This window comes from Cercospora beticola, chromosome 2 (assembly GCF_033473495.1).
Source record: "Cercospora beticola chromosome 2, complete sequence".
NCBI classification, from domain to species: Eukaryota; Fungi; Ascomycota; class Dothideomycetes; order Mycosphaerellales; family Mycosphaerellaceae; genus Cercospora; species Cercospora beticola.
The window spans coordinates 4,941,880-4,957,597 of NC_088936.1; the positions used below are offsets into that span (position 1 = coordinate 4,941,880).

General features: G+C 52.7%; 5 protein-coding genes across 5 annotated transcripts; 3 read left to right on the plus strand and 2 right to left on the minus strand.

The window, feature by feature from the left end:
- Positions 1-37: 37 nt before the first annotated feature.
- Positions 38-5,782, minus strand: RHO25_003886 (uncharacterized protein; the record flags this gene model as incomplete). The annotated part of the gene is made up of 1 exon (XM_023599355.2): positions 38-5,782. One exon carries the CDS (start codon positions 5,780-5,782, stop codon positions 38-40), a length of 5,745 nt encoding a protein of 1,914 aa, XP_023455581.1.
- Positions 5,783-6,157: 375 nt separating this feature from the next.
- RHO25_003887 (uncharacterized protein) lies at positions 6,158-8,486 on the plus strand (the record flags this gene model as incomplete). Its single annotated transcript, XM_023599356.2, has 5 exons — positions 6,158-6,180; positions 6,246-6,378; positions 6,475-6,880; positions 6,931-8,267; positions 8,319-8,486. 5 exons carry the CDS (start codon positions 6,158-6,160, stop codon positions 8,484-8,486), a joined length of 2,067 nt encoding a protein of 688 aa, XP_023455574.1.
- Positions 8,487-9,290: 804 nt separating this feature from the next.
- On the plus strand, positions 9,291-10,907 carry RHO25_003888 (uncharacterized protein; the record flags this gene model as incomplete). Its single annotated transcript, XM_023599357.2, has 1 exon — positions 9,291-10,907. The coding sequence occupies one exon, from the start codon at positions 9,291-9,293 to the stop codon at positions 10,905-10,907; it is 1,617 nt and encodes a 538-aa protein (XP_023455575.1).
- Positions 10,908-11,285: 378 nt separating this feature from the next.
- RHO25_003889 (uncharacterized protein) lies at positions 11,286-12,143 on the plus strand (the record flags this gene model as incomplete). The annotated part of the gene is made up of 1 exon (XM_065602464.1): positions 11,286-12,143. One exon carries the CDS (start codon positions 11,286-11,288, stop codon positions 12,141-12,143), a length of 858 nt encoding a protein of 285 aa, XP_065458536.1.
- Positions 12,144-12,417: 274 nt separating this feature from the next.
- On the minus strand, positions 12,418-14,951 carry RHO25_003890 (uncharacterized protein; the record flags this gene model as incomplete). Its single annotated transcript, XM_023599358.2, has 9 exons — positions 12,418-12,785; positions 12,845-12,915; positions 12,990-13,308; positions 13,359-13,759; positions 13,812-14,048; positions 14,098-14,212; positions 14,394-14,417; positions 14,473-14,710; positions 14,802-14,951. 9 exons carry the CDS (start codon positions 14,949-14,951, stop codon positions 12,418-12,420), a joined length of 1,923 nt encoding a protein of 640 aa, XP_023456146.1.
- Positions 14,952-15,718: the final 767 nt, after the last annotated feature.

Sequence of the window (15,718 nt, forward strand, 5' to 3'; positions counted from 1 at the left end):
CAGCAATTGTCGCGCGGTACGGGGCGGGAGGAGGCCTCTAGTCCCTCTCATCTTCCATCTCAACATCATTCTCGCCTGCTGCCGTGCCAGTCTGGTTGTCCGTAGGAGCTCCCGGAAGAGGAGAAGATGCTGGAAGCATATCGTCGTCTCTGTCTTCCTCCTCATCTCGTTCCCCTTCGAGATCACTAAGCTCGCTCTCGTCATCTGCATCGTCTGCGTTCTCATGGATGCTTGCCGGAGCACTGTTTTCCACCGAGAAGCCTCCAGGTAGACTGGATCTCCGTTCTTGGTCGATGACATCCACGACACCCTTCGGTTGAGCAGACGCATTTGTTCCAGCTTTGTCCTTGTTGGAAGTTGAGCCGCCCTTGAAGGCGCAGGCTTCGGCGTTCGTTCTGATTTCACGTCTTCCAACGCCAATCTTGCGGCGGACTGGTGCGAGATCTGGTTCAGCAATTGCAGGAGCAGGCACGGGAACGGGCGCAGGTACTGCTGGGGCGGCTGGGGCGGCATCAGAAGCGCCATCCACATTCATGAGATGCGTGAGGCTCATCATCGGATTGCGAGGCGGGCTGGTCACTGCCGCGGGAGCGGGAGCAGGAGCAGGCTCTGGTGGCTTGCTTGCTTCTGCCTCCCTCTTCTGTCTCTCTTCTTGCTCCCACAGCTGCTTGCCTACAGTGCTGAAAAGATGCGCATACGAGTCTCCAATGAGATCATCGATGGCGCTTGGTTTCATCAAGCCTTGATTGATCTTCTTCAGCTCTTGTACTTCACGAAGCACGTCAAGGGCCGGTGACTCGCCACTCGGCGTGTTCTGCATCCACACTTCTAGAGGATCTTTCCTGGCCACGAAGTCTTCGTATGCTATGTTGCTGAAGCACGCAGTCTCGAGTCCTTCTGATAAGCCACCGTATGAGCGTAGGAGATAAAGCCAGGCAGCACAAATGTCCTGCCAGACAAGGCTTTGCTCAAAGAGATCATTTTGTCTTCTCCGAACTCTCTTTGCCAGAGTCTCCAATGTGACACGGTCTTTGAGCTGTTTCAAGATCTTCACCATGAAGCGGGTGTAGCGGGAAGTGTAGACAAAGTGGCGTCCAGCCCTTTCGTTTTCTGGTCGCCAAACTTGCAACACCATCGTCTTTGTGAACATTTGCTGAGTCAAGACGTTGTTGGCAGCTCGAGCGCAGGCATCAAGCTGCTCCGTGGTGGGCTCTGCGGAGGGTCTGCTCTGCTCGTAGGCAATATGAGCAGTTCTTGCAATCATGCGGTGATACCAATTCGATTTGTCTGCTTTACTCAGAGCTTTGAGCACTGCTAGGACGTGCTCTGTCCACTTGTCCATGGACTCTGGGAATCCCTCTTTGCGCGCATAGTGAGAGTGGTCCAGTGCCTGTTTCATGCTGGCCGGATCAAGAGTGCCCTTGCGCCAGAGCTTGTCGACAATGACTAAGAGCTTGTAATGAGGCTCCAAAGTAGGCTCGCGCTTTGAGTCTTTACTTTCTTTCCGGTCCTTGTCAGGCAGGAGTTCCAGTGCCTTTACGAAAGCATCGACAACTTGTGGACCTGTAGGCGGCTGATCATGTCCTCTTAACTCATCAGACGCATTGTGCATCTTCCACAGACACTTACCCACCATGTAGTGAAGCTGCCACTGATCAGATCGACCCCGCAGAGCTTTCTTGAACATGGTGTTGGCCAATTTCCATACAGTGTATAGCCGCATAGGTTTGAGCGAGGTTGACCTGTGCACGCCTTTGTGATCACTGACGAAAATGTTCTCCTCCTCAACTTCAAAAGGCTTCATAGAAAATGGCTCCCGAGACGATGCATACAGCCTCAAGGCGAAATCGCCGTACAACTCTGCCATCTTGCTGGATGTTTCGAACTTGAGGTCAGCAGAACGATGGGCAAGTGCCGTGGCCATCGTGAAGCAGTGAATGACATATTTCTGCAGTGTGATGATGTCCTGCATGCTGTTGTTGAGCTTCTCAGCCGACCATACAACACTTTCTTCGATTTTGGTATCGTATGCTTGCCCAAGGCGGAACCAAGTCTCCCAATGATTCATTGTGAACTCCAAATCTTGCATGAAGAACGCGATGGCAATATCGACATCCTCTGTTGGGGTTGGCCCAGTACGCTTTTGAGCGCGGAACTTGGTGAGTGACATGTGTCCCATCAAGAAGAACCAGCCTTTCGATGCCAACACTGCATCGCCCTCAGGCACGGGATGCACAGCAAGGTGGTTGCCTTCGCCCTTCACGCAGGAGTATAGCTCCAGGGGTTGAATGTTCGACTTGAGGAACTCCTTGATTGTCTCTCTGTTGCGCAGAATGGCCTCGGATGGCCTCCTCCTTGCGAGGGCACCATGTACCTTTTCGATAGTGTCCTTCAAAGTATGTTTTACAAGCTCCTTCATGGGAAGCTTGCTCGCCTGAGCCAGCAACAGATCCACGGCTTGCAAGGCCACGCCTCGGTCGAGGAATGCATCATGCGTGCAGTTGTGTTCAATGAGATCCTGGTCTGGATCGGTGAAGCAGTTCAGGCCATATAAATCGTACAGTACCTGCGCTTGCTCGGTGTCGTAGCCGTCCACGTGTGTCATAGAGAAGAACTCATCCTTCAGCATGCGAACAAAAGCTCGATTCAAGCAGGAGCATATGCCACGGATACCCAAATTGCGATGGACCACACGTAAAAACTCGAAGCGGTCCTCCGTTGGCATCAGAAAGATATTCTTGTTCTCCGATATTGCCTCCTGGAAAACGGCGTAGAGTATGATCCACACCCGAACTTGCGTCTCGTGACTCCAAGTCATGACAGCGCGGAAAGACTGCACCGACGGTGCCTCGATCCGGCCAACGCTCACCGCATCATTCACAACGTTGAACACTTGTAGAAGCTGCAGTAGTTCTCCGAAGTTCCGCACCGCGAATCTGATGTAATCGTCATCCATGCAGCCCATGCAGCCCATGCCGTCCTGCTTGCCATGTATCAGCTCGAACAGAAGCTTGACCCATTCCGAAATCAGACGAAGGCTCTTGAGTTCAGTCACCAGACGCTCTGCTGGCTCGAGATTTGCATTTTCAGACGACTTCATCTCTTCCAGAACTATCCCGATCATGCGCAGATAACAGCAGACGACCTTTGGTTTATAGTCGATCTTGATGTAGGCATCACGCAGACGCTGCCAGAGCATCAGCCGGACAGATACCGGACTCGTTTCCAGAAATCGTACGAACTCGGGTTGGACATTTGGTGGCAAGGCTGGAGTTGGTTGCTCATTGCTGGCATTATCTGTGTGTTTGACGGTATCGAGACTCTCGAGCAACGGCTCCAGGCTCACTATCACAGACGCAGGATCAGAGACATCTTGGTTTGTGACCTTGACGAAAAAGTCTTTCATCGTCAGCTTGGAAAGCTCGCGTTCCAGCGCGTCGAGTGAGACCTCAGGCATGATCGCGTTGTTGGGAAGGTGGATACCGGGCATGTCGGCGTCAACGAGGATTCTTTTCAAATCGTGCATGCACCCGATGGTGTGTTCCTGCGTTACATCCTCGGAAGCGCCGATGGCGAAGGTAGTGGCCCATAGGAATCTGATGTTCAAACTATCTTTGAGGTCAGGCAAATCAGTCTGCTGTCGTGCAAGCATAATGTCTCTCGCCAGTTGCGACCATCGTTGGAGTCGGTCGCCTTGGGCCACGATCGTGTCTTCTGCTACACCGCTATTCGCCTGCTTGATAAGAGAGTACACATCCAGATGAAGCTCGAAGATAGATTGTATGATCTCCGATAAGTCATGCACGGCAGCTTGGACCTTGCCGTTGAGTTGCGGAGTTTGCCATTGAGCAACTTCGGCAGCTGCCTGCTTGTAAACCGTCTCATCAAAGTTAACGATGACACGGACCACCACTGTCTTCAACGTCTCGGGCCACTGGTACTTGACGTAGCTGCTTTCTGTGACCGTGAGCTTGCCGGGACGAAGTAGCGCGTCAATGAACTTCCAGGCAACATCCGTTGTGAGCGACCATCCTTCGTTGACGGTGTCGATTAAGTCCTGAAGTCCGTCATTTGACAAAGGATCGAGTTTTGTCAGTACCTTGGATGACCCTATACTGCCGAACATGTTGCTCGTGGTGAGGAGATTTTGGCTTTGACTGATGTCGAGATTCTCGCCTCCAAATAACACGAGGTGAGCCATTGATTCTTTCCAGTGACCAAGTAAGCCTTGAATGTCCCTTCGCGCGTGGCGCAAAGCCGAAGAGGCCGCAAAGCCTTGACCTGCGGGCGAAACATCGCCGGAGTCTGTGGTCTGCATTTCCTGCCGCACATGACGCGCAGCATCAAAGCCCACAATCCCAATGCGCTCGAGAAGGCCACTTACAGTCCCGAACATCCAGTCATCGGCCGCCTGAAACTCATTCAATGCCTGCTCGTGCTCCCAGCGTGTGTTTGCATCTGCTTGGCGCTCAGCGGCAGCGTCCACAATGGAATCCCGCGCACGAAGACGCTTGCTTTTGGTCCGCCCCTCTTCCGTATCGTGTAAGCCTGCCACATCTCCTGATCGCTTACGCGAAGGGAGAGTCATAGTCGACAGCTCAGTCTCGACCTCGACTGGTGAAGGACCGGCAATAGTCATGCTGGCGTCTGCAGAGGCTATCTGAGGCTGCACAGTGGGCCGACCGTTGTCTAGGCCAGGAAACTGCTGAGTCAGATTCATCGGATACATCGTTATCTTGGGTATTCTGACCCGAGAAATAATAACTTGTGGACTGCCAGGCTTCTCTAGGTCGCGCGGAGCTGGTAATGGTGGCAAAGTGCCAGCTTTGTCGAAGCATATGGCGAGGCAGGGAGGGCGTGTTGCGATCCCATGTTGGTCTGACATTTGTTGCTGCAGAATTGTATCGCCAAGCTCTGCCCATGTCCTCGGAGCCGGCAAAATGTGCCTTCCTGTGTCCTCAGTCCCAGGCTGTTGATTGCTCTGTTGACGCAGTTCTCGTGCACGGTTTATGATCGCGTTGTACGGATGTAGTCTCGCCTTTATTTTATCGGACAGGAGTCGGCGCACATTCATGGAAGGAGGGGTCTGCAGGGTAGACAGATGATCTTGCAGCTGCGCGACCAGTTCTCTCAGCTGTTCTGCTGCAAATCCCTCGTGAAGACCAGGCAGCGAGCGCACACTATCAAGCCCATCTTCGTCGCCGTCGAGCACAGCTTCCAAACAGAAACGTGTTATTCGGTTACTGTTAAGAACTTCTCCTACAGAGGCTGTTCGTCGCCACAAGTCAGGATCAGTTTCATCCTTGTCCAGCGAGCTCACGAAGTGCTCCAGAGAATCTGTAGCCTCTGTGAGGATTTGATTGAGTGTCACGGCGAATGCGTCGAGTCTGTCGGACAGCTGGTCCAGCTTGAACTGTGCGTAATTCTTGTGCGACAGGTGGAGGATTTGCGGCAAAGTGCTCGGTCCAGTGTCGAAGTTATTGTTTGCTGTGCTTCGTCCGGGTGCAGGTCCATCAAGAGGAGGCACGTAATCTGGCGCTGGGCCATACAGTTGAATGCGCTCGAGCTCCGTCTGCGATTCCGGATACTTGAAGATCTCCGATTTGAACAGTTCCTCATACGCTGCGGCAGCCTGATCATACGACTGTGGTCCATCTGCATGAAACTTCAAGGCGGTTTGGTAGAGCTTGAGTGCCTCTTCGATTTGGATTTCCTTGGTATCGTCAACCTCGACGTCCGACTCGTCATCATATTCGATGTTCAGCGCCCTGAAGCCCGACATCGCTGGGGAGCACAGTTCATGTATGAGAATATCTCGACTCTGTTATATTAGTTTTGGCCGATGTTTAGCAAAGAGTGTTGAGTGAAGATGGATGAGAAGGTCGTCGCAATTGCCAGACGCGTGAAACTGTGAACGGACGCGCCTGGCAGGCAGGGGCCGAGGACTCCGATTGGCTGCGCAGCTGAGTCCGCTCCCAAGATGGGTCAGCTATGTTGGAGATTCGTGGTGTCTTGCTGCCGCAAAGGTTCACATCCAATTGATACACACCACCGATCGATCTCGCTGCCCCACCTCACCCGTCATACGACCACGCCACGTTATCGAGGACCTGATTGCGACCCGGAAGCGAAGCCTTGCAGGCAAAGAGGAGGCACAATGGTGGCTACAGCAGTGCCAGAGTGAGTGCATCCGTCCTCCGGAGCGCAAGCGGTCAACAGAGCTTCGCCAGCTAAGCACGAGACAGACTGTTCGAAGATGAGAGCCACTCCGTTGTCGATGTACGAACCGAGAGCCTACAAGCACTGCGTGAACTTGGGCCACCTGATCTGGTGCATTTGACTAAAGCACCAGCCAACAGCAAATCCGTCTCCAAGCAGGTATGCGACGCAACGAGAGGACCATGCGGCGGCGAGCTGGGAGCTTGCTGAGCAGAGCATGAGATTGGATGCCCATATACTGACTGGTTACACAAGGTCGGAGTCTACCATCATGTCACGGGCATCGATGCGTCCTCGTCAGCGAGCTTGGCAGCATACATCAACACTCTCACATACGCACCCAGCAACACCACGAACAAGGTGATCTCAGGCACCTACTGCTGCTACAATGCCTTTTCACGGGTCGACATGCGCGTGCAGGTACAGATCCCCGGCACTGTCGAGAGCTACTGTGTAGATGAGCGGGGGAACAAGCTGGAGGCTACAGAAGAGCATTGGCTGGAGACATATCTATGCAGTGTACTGCGGGCATATTCATACGCAGACACCGGGTCAGGCGACGTGATCAAGCGCATCATTGGTGTCAGGCGGTTCAATCCTGTGCAGAATACCGAGCAAGAGCAGAGATTCTTAGATGCGGCCGAGAAGCTGTTTTTCAGTGGTCGGTATTTCATTCTGCGCATGAAGTACACAAAAACTGATCTATCGCAGGCTGGCAACTTGGTTCCGATCCCGAAATACAAGTTCCCAACCTTGTCTCGAATCACCTGACATCCGGACTATTGCACTACTTCAAAACCACTGGCCGCTTCGCGTCTGGAATCAATCTGTTCGAGAAGCTACGCATTCGCGATCCCGAGATCTCTTCTCTTCTGGCAAAGGTCTATCTGGCCGCAGACGAGGAAGTCAAGGCTGTTCAGCTTCTGCACGAAGCTGTTCAAGAACTGCCCATGGACTATTCGATACTCGACACACAAGCAGAATTCTGCAATCGCAAAGGTCGCGCAGACCTCGCACTGGAACTGGCCAAGCGCGAAGTTGTTTCAGCTCCGAGTGAATTCTGCACATGGGCACGACTGGCGGAAATCTATGTCACTATGGAGAAATGGGATCTGGCGCTTTTAACATTGAACTCATGCCCCATGTTCACTTATCAGGATAAAGACGCGCCGCGACTACCCGAGCCAGCTCGTATATCATTGCCACTCTCACCCGACACTATATGCGACGAGATCGATGATGCAGGCGCGACACCCGATTCCGATGTAGTGCACCCAACGCTTAGGAGGCTGTCGGCGGGCAACTACAAAGGCACTTTCCTCAAAGCTTATATGCTCCTCACAGAGATCACAAAGAGAATTGGCTGGGACCAATTACTTAAAATTCGCAGCCAGGTGTTTGTGATGGAAGAAGAGTACAGGCAAGAACGATCAGTACCCAGCGCTAGCCGCAGTGCTAGCACAACGGCACTTCGAGGCACAGATACGCCGCAACCGAATGGGCATTCTCAACAGGATGACGCCCGCTCCGATGCCGATACCGATGACATGATCAATGGCAACGATGAGCCTCAAGCAGCTTCCTCCCATCTTGACCCAGACGTCTCCAAACCTTCGACTTCGATCACCGTCCGCTCCGGTGCAGAGACCCCGCAAGCGCAGCCGCCGAACACGGATCCGGCGCACCAGCAATATACACAATTCCAGCACAAGCGCCTGTGTGAGCGGTGGCTAGACAATCTGTTCATGGTGCTATACGAAGACCTGCGCATCTACACCATCTGGCGGACCGAGGCATCGCAATACAAGCAAAAACAGCTGCCCTACAATACAAAGAGCGCCGAAGAATGGGAGATCTTAGGTGATCTTGCGGAACGTCTACACCATCCTGAAGAGGCGATCGAGGCTTGGCAAGCATGCCTCAGTATGCGCTTCAGTCCTAAAGCCATGCGTGGTGTACTAAAACTGTACGAACAGCAAGGAGATGGCAGGGGAATGCTGGGCGCTCTTCTGCGGCTGATCGCCTGGCAGTACAGGTGGTATTCAGAGGTGAGTCGGGTCATCTTGTGTATAAGAAAGTGCTTTGCTGACCTTTACCAGTTCTCACCTGACCTGCTTTACACGATTCGCAAACTGATCGAAGATGAGGGAGCGGTCAAGGTACGGAGTATTGTGCAAGCCACAAGCCTGCCACAACCCATTCTGGATTTGACACACACCTACGCCGCTCTCTGCGCGGCCTTCAGGAGTACTGGCAGTGAAGGATAGCATCATCGCCCAGAACTTCCTCGTGTAACCAAAAGTTCCAGCCAGCAACGCCCCGTGGTGATGGATCTGGTAGATTGCGCCGCGCGCTCTGCCGGGCAGGCCAGATGGCCAGTGACCGCCGTAAGCACTGGAGAGACACGCGTGCATTTCTCGGTCTGAGTCGAGATCATGCTGCATGCAGATATGCACGTCCGCGGTCACGATTGAAGCATTGGAGGCGGAGCCAGTAGGCATGAGATACCGGACAACGAAAAGCATCAGATACCAGTATATCACGATATGTCCGCAGGGCTCGTATTGCACAATGTGTTGCGTTGTAGCCGACTCGGGCCTATCATTACCTTAGCGCTTGCTTTTCTCCGCATACAGGAAGGTCTCGATCGATTGCGTGCGTTCAGAGGCACTCGGACTGAAGCCAGCGGATCCCTGCCTCTGAATGCCAAGCCGTCGCTCTCCACGCCGCTGCCAACTTTCTGTGCTGGCCGACACTCCCACCGCCTACAAGAACGCAGAGTCAATAATGCCAACGAATCTCGCCGCCGCCGCCTTTTCAGCCTCATCGCTGTCCTTCGTGCGACGTCACAGGCAGTCCTTCTTGTTCGATGCACTCCGAACATGGATACGAGGTTGCTCCATCCAAAGACCAGCTTCCTGTGCCTTGATATGTGCCGGATCATCAGAATTCGGCATACGAGATCATGACGTGCAGTCTCTCATCTCTTTGGTATAGAAGCTGCAAAATCCCTCATCTTCACAAACTCGCATTCTTCTTTCGTCCCCAATTTTCTCAAGTCAGACGTCACCATGACCGAGAACGCCACCCTCTTCCAAGGCTTTGAGTGGAATGTTCCGGCAGACGGCAAGCACTATCAACGCCTTCTGAAAGCGCTCCCAAGCCTCAAGAATGCCGGCATTGAAAACGTATGGCTCCCACCGGGCTGCAAAGCCTCTTCCAAGGACGGGAACGGATACGACATCTACGACCTTTACGATCTAGGCGAGTTCGACCAAAAAGGTGAAGTTCGGACCAAATGGGGCACCAAGGATGACCTGCTCGAATTGAGTGGCAAGGCGAAAGAATTGGGTGTCGGACTCTACTGGGACGCAGTTCTGAATCACAAAGCTGGCGCAGACAAGCAAGAGAAGGTACAAGCCAAGGAAGTGGCAGAGGACGATCGCAACAAAGAGATCAGCGATTCGTATCAGATATCCGCATGGCTTGGCTTTGAATTTCCTGGTCGAGGAGATAAGTATTCGAAGCAGAAGTATCATTGGCATCATTTCTCCGGAACGGACTGGAACCAAGCGAACGAGAAGAAAGCCATCTATAAATTGGAAGGACGAAACAAGGACTGGAGTGAGAGCGTAGACGATGAAGATGGGAATGCGGACTACATGATGTTTGCGGATGTCGATTACGATCACCCAGAAGTTCAAGAGGATGTTAAGAATTGGGGTCGCTGGATTGTCAATGAACTTGGGCTGAAAGGTTTCCGTCTCGATGCTGTGCAGCACTTCAGTCAGAGGTTTACGAATGAGTGGGTTGAACATGTGCGTTCTTCTCAGCCCAGCGAAGATGGCAATCGCGAAGACGAGAAGAGCAACGGCGACATCTTCATGGTCGGCGAATTTTGGAGTGCAGATACCGAGAATATGCTTCAATGGCTCTCGAAGATGGATCACGAATTCTCCCTCTTCGATTCTCCATTGGTGTACAACTTCTCCCGCATTGGAACAACACCTGATGCAGATCTCCGGACCGTGTTCGATAACACTCTCACACGAGCGGCGCCTTGCAATTCCGTCACTGTCGTCACGAACCACGATACGCAGCCGGGACAGACGATGGCCACGCCAATGGAAGGCTGGTTCAAATCCCTTGCGTACGCGATGATCTTGTTGCAGGAGAAGGGCTACCCGTGCGTATTCTACGGAGACGTGTATGGCATGAAAGCTGGAGAAGGTGAAGATGGCGTTGAGTCTGAAGAGCCTGCGGCGGGAGGCAAGATACCGGATATGGTACTTTGCAGGAAGTTGTTTGCGTATGGTGAGCAGGCGGATTACATGAATGAAGCAAATTGTATAGGGTGGTACAGGAAGGGCGATGAACAGCACAAGGATGGCATGGCGGTTGTCATGAGTAATCAAGGTCCTGGTTCAATCAAGATGGAGGTGGGCAAGGACAAAGCGGGCCACGTCTGGACAGATGTGCTTGGGTGGGAAGAGGGTGAAGTTGTGATTGACGAAGAAGGCTTCGGGGAGTTTCGATGTTCTGGTGTGAGCGTCAGTGTCTGGGTTAACAAGGACGCGAAGGGGAGAGAGAAATTTCCTGTGCAATTTGATGTGGACATCTACAATCTGGGCGAGACGAATGGAAACGCTCAAGGAGAAGGGAGTGATGCGAGTGTTGAGAGCACTTGATCGTGGCTTTAGAAACGTTTGAGAATTTGTTACATCTAGAACATAGAGCATCCGGCAATGAATTCGAATCGAACACAGCCGTAGGTTTGGTCCTGCAAAGCGGCGGAACATTGCCCCAATGCATTGCACGAGGACAATTGTACTCGCCTCAACATAGTGAGACATGCTGCGGATACTTTGAGAGCATCCATATGCATGAATGAGAACATGCGTGTCTCACTGATGACTCCTCTGCAATGCAGAAAGCCGCTCGACCGCATAGCAAAGGCAAGACTGTCCTCAAGTATGATCGAAACGATATATACTTGTTCTACAGCTCGTTTTCATCGACCCTCAATCTACTTCCGATCCACGTACGATACTCAGACCAACCTCAGCATGAATTCAAACATCAATCAGCAAGCAAAGTGGTCTACCAATCGGCCCAGATCTCCACGACTTAATCATCCGCAACATGGCTCCAATCGAACCATACCTTCGAAACCCGGAAGTGTGCCTTCATCCAAGCCTTCATACGACCACATGCAAGCCTGGCAACACCTACCCAAAGAAACACAAAATGCTCTCCCAAAAAGCTACTGGCAAGTGGCTTCAATGAAGAGTCTGAACATTTCATCGACTGCAACGAACGACAGCCAAACAGAGGATCATCCCGGCGTATTTTCATCACTCATCCAAGCGATCGATGAGGAATTGAAAGAATGGCAGACTACAACAACGAACGTCCAGAGCACCAACAGCTCGCCATTTCGTCATTCTCCTCAGCAACCCCACGAACAGAGCCCGCACGATTCAGCGATCGACTTGAACGACTTCGCTTGGGCTTCGACTCCAAAATCAGCTTCTGGTGAAGATGGACCACGAAGAGCTTTGAGAATGCTTGAAGGACGAGATGAAGAAGATAGTCCTACGGTGCCTCCTCTCTTTTCCAATGTTCCGCGAACGAACTCGTTCAACGATAATGATGACAGCTCATTCCATGTGACGAGATCGAATGTCTATCGAGCAGCAGGTTGGGAGAGGGGCTCAATCGATACAGTTTCACTCCAGGAGCAGAAGCCCCTTCTGATTGCTGAAACTTCGAAGAAGGGAAAGGGCATGAATGCCTCAACTGGCAACGAGACGACTTGTGTGGGGGCGACTGATGAGCGAACAGCAGCCGAGAATGGCAATCCAGGGTCTGTTCGAAGAGCAATCAGAAAGCTGAGACGAGTCAGTAAATTCGGCGCTGTGTAATGCGGTTGTGGTATGTATGCAGAAGCATGGTGTGGAAGAAGTAAAGCGAAAGTCTGTAGAATATGGGTATGTGTAGAAAACCAACACAACTCCGCAGTGGAATTGGTGATTCTTTGTTCATTACGAAAGGGGGAAGCGCAGCTATTGACCGTCTCTCGCGACGATCAGCACATCTGCCTGATAGTAGACAGAATATCGATTACAGCTTGTCGCGATCCCATAGAAGGCCTCCCATTCATGCATCGTGATTACTCATTCGGAACGTGCTCTCGGCCTAGATTCCATTCGCTGGGGCATAAGCCAGAGTGTTGCGAGGGTCCTGCGCAGCAGGCACGTGGTCTTCCTCATCGCTCGAAGCTCTCTCGCCCTTCTCGATGATCGGTGGAGGCTTTGGAATGTCCTTGCGGAAAATGTGGCGCTTGATGAAGTATGGAAGCCAGACTTTGAGTTCGTAGGACAGGAACTCCTTGGTGGGGACGGAGAAGACCTGGTCGATTTCCTCGAGGGTGAGTTGCTTCGTTTCGCGGAGGAATGCGAAGATCATGAACCAGGCTATCAGATTCAGACCGGCGTAAAAGCCGAAAGCACCAGTCTGAGTCATGACAGTCTGCATGCGAGGGAAGGTGAGGGAGAGGATACCAGCTAGAGACGAAGGTGTCAGAAGCATGATGCAGAACGAGAGTCGTTTGTTTGTCTCTTACCGAATGTGTTGTTGATGCAGACAGCCCAGGCCATACCTTGCTCACGCTGGATGGTCGGGAAGACTTCAGCACTATGAAAACTGTCAGCGTGTGTTTTGCTTCGAGCGGAGCGCATGTCTCCACTCTGATTTGGATTGCAACGTACGAGTACTGGAAGGCCACTGGGCCTTCACCGAGAGAGTATGCGATAGTAAAGAGGTAGATGAAGAGGACGACAGGGCCGATTCGCTGACCCCGAGGTGCGTCATCCGGTACAAGCAGTGAGAGACCGCCAGCAAGGAGGAAAATGCACATGAAGGGGAATGTCGCCAATGTCAGAGTTCGTCGACCCTTGGTATCGATGAGGAAGAGCGTCGGAATCGTGAAGACGACTTGAACAGCGCCATAGCCGAGCGACGCGTAGAGCGCTTGAGTAGCCGTGTAGCCCACTTGCTCGAAGATACTGGAGCTGTAGAAGGAGATGACTGTGTCTAGGTTAGTTTTGTTCCGTAAAAGTATGTCTCGAATAACTCACTGTTGATTCCGCACATCTGCTGAGCAATCATGACAGTTGAGGCACCATAGTTCGCTCTCCTAATCCGCGGGATCGTAAAGCAGTCCCAAAGACGAGTGAAGTAGTTCGATCCGGCAGCAAGTGCTTGCTCCTCCTCGTAGATGACATACGAGTAGTAGAAATCTCTCGCAGCGATGATCGGATGAGCCCGCAATTTCCTCATGGAAGTGAAAGCCTCGGACATTCGGTTGTTCTTCATAAGCCATCTGGGTGACTCTGGGCAGAAGTAGATACCAACTCCGAGAATGAAAGATGGGATGAAAGCAGAACCGAGTTGCAGTCTCCAAGCAATATCGCCAGTGTCCTTGACTATGACGTTGGCGCAGAAACCCAGAAAGATACCAATCACGACCCAGAGTTGCCTGGAGATCAAGTCAGTCTCCCGATCAAGCTGAGAGATGAGTAACAACGTACCAGAACATAACTAGAGCTCCTCTAATTCTCGCCGGAGCCATCTCTGCGGAGTAGATGGGTACAGTGGCGTTCTTTGCACCAATACCAATGCCCATGACGAAGCGTACAGCGAAGAGCGCTTGCCACGACTGGGTAAAGCCGCTGGCGATCGGCGTTGCGGTCAAACACAAGGCAGTGATAAAGATCTCACCACGACGGCCGAAGTACTTGTTGAGAGGATCCACGATGAAAGCGCCACTGTGAAGCCGTCAGTAGTGCGGATAGCGAGATTGTGGTCTGTACGTACATGAGACCAGCAGTTAGGAAAATGACAGAGTTGATCGCACCAACGATCCATTCGTCTCGACCTGAGCCGTCGATACCAAACTCTGTGGGAAACGAAAGGTTCGCGCCGTTGCTACCTAGACGTGATGGATTAGTCGCTGTCCCATGCAGTGGATGAACAGCCACACACGAGGCCATGGGCTGCGGTCTGAAAAGACACACACAGCCATGGCGTCGGTGGTATATTGCTGTTGTGGTTGTGGGGGGAGGGATGGTCGGTCCTTCATCCTCACATCGCTCCTTGCTCGCGTTACTCACCTGTCTGATCCCAACCTTGTGTTGCTATCAAAGTAATCAGTCTTCCGTCCTTCTCTAATATCCCAGCGACCACTCTTACCTGCTCCAATGGCACACAGTGCAATCGAATACCAGAGCATCGTAGGCCCATGCCACTTGTGCCCCTCCTCATACTCCAGAGCGGCCAGCTCCTCTGCCGACAGTCCATCGACCTGGCGGTATCGAGTTGGATCGCGTGCCACCAAAGCAGCTCGGCCAAACAAGTCGGCATGTTCTGTCATGCCATGGCCCTCGGCGAAGACTCGAGCGTTCTCGACGACCTTCTGAGGAGATTCGCGCTGTACAGATCAAGAGTGTTAGTAGTCTGTTCGAGTGTTCTTGTCGAGTCTTGTTTGCGCCGCGGCGCTCTGGGCGCCATCTTTAACTCACCTTGAGTGGATTCTCGACGACATTGACTGCAACAGACCCACGGCGACCGCCTTGATCAGTCTCGTATTTGGTCGCCTCCTCGTAGATAGGCGGGTTCTTCTCGTTGTGCTCCCCGCCGGGTGCGGCTTCTGCGAATGTCTTCTCCGCCATGTTGTTGACCAAGCCGTGACCGCGTGCGACAAGAAAAGTCAAGAAAGCACAAGAGAGTGGCACGAAACAAGGTTTCTATGGGCCGACTAAAGCTCTTATACGCCACGATCAGCTCTGGGCGCACAGTGCTTAAGTGGTACAAGGGTGAATGACTGGGGTGTTGGGGTGTCCCGCACTCCGCCAAGTGAAATGTGGAGCCTTAAGTGCGGAGGGTCTTCAGCCGAATTCACCACTCACCACACGAAGGAATGCTTCTGGGTGAATCCAGCCAATTGTCATGCTCCAAATCAGCCATTGAGGACGCACAAGCCCACGAGTTGCGTCTCCTAGGCGATGATCATGATGATTCCATTTCTCAGCAGCTCCTCGAGCTGAGCACGAGATGTTTGCGACGAGCAAAAGTTCGATCCGTCCTCAGGCTCGCGTGGACTGCCGAAGCTGGGATTCGGAGTTAGCGTGCTGTCGTCGCCACCAGGGGGACCACGCGATGCCGCATGGGTTGATTTGGTTGTCAGATGTTGGTGCGGGAGACTCAAAACAGGATGCCGATCAGGCGGTACGCCCACCTCGTCTTCGGCTGAACCGTGCCGCATGCAACTTCGCGATGGCAAGCTGGTGCGGCAAGCTGCACGATTCGCACGATTTTTATGAAGCGCTGAGAAGTGCGGTGGGTCAGTTCATGCAACGGGACCGAGAAGGGATCATCATCAGTCTCTCAGACATCACGAGGTGAGCACGCAGAGCAGCGTGGCAGCTCCCTTGCGCTG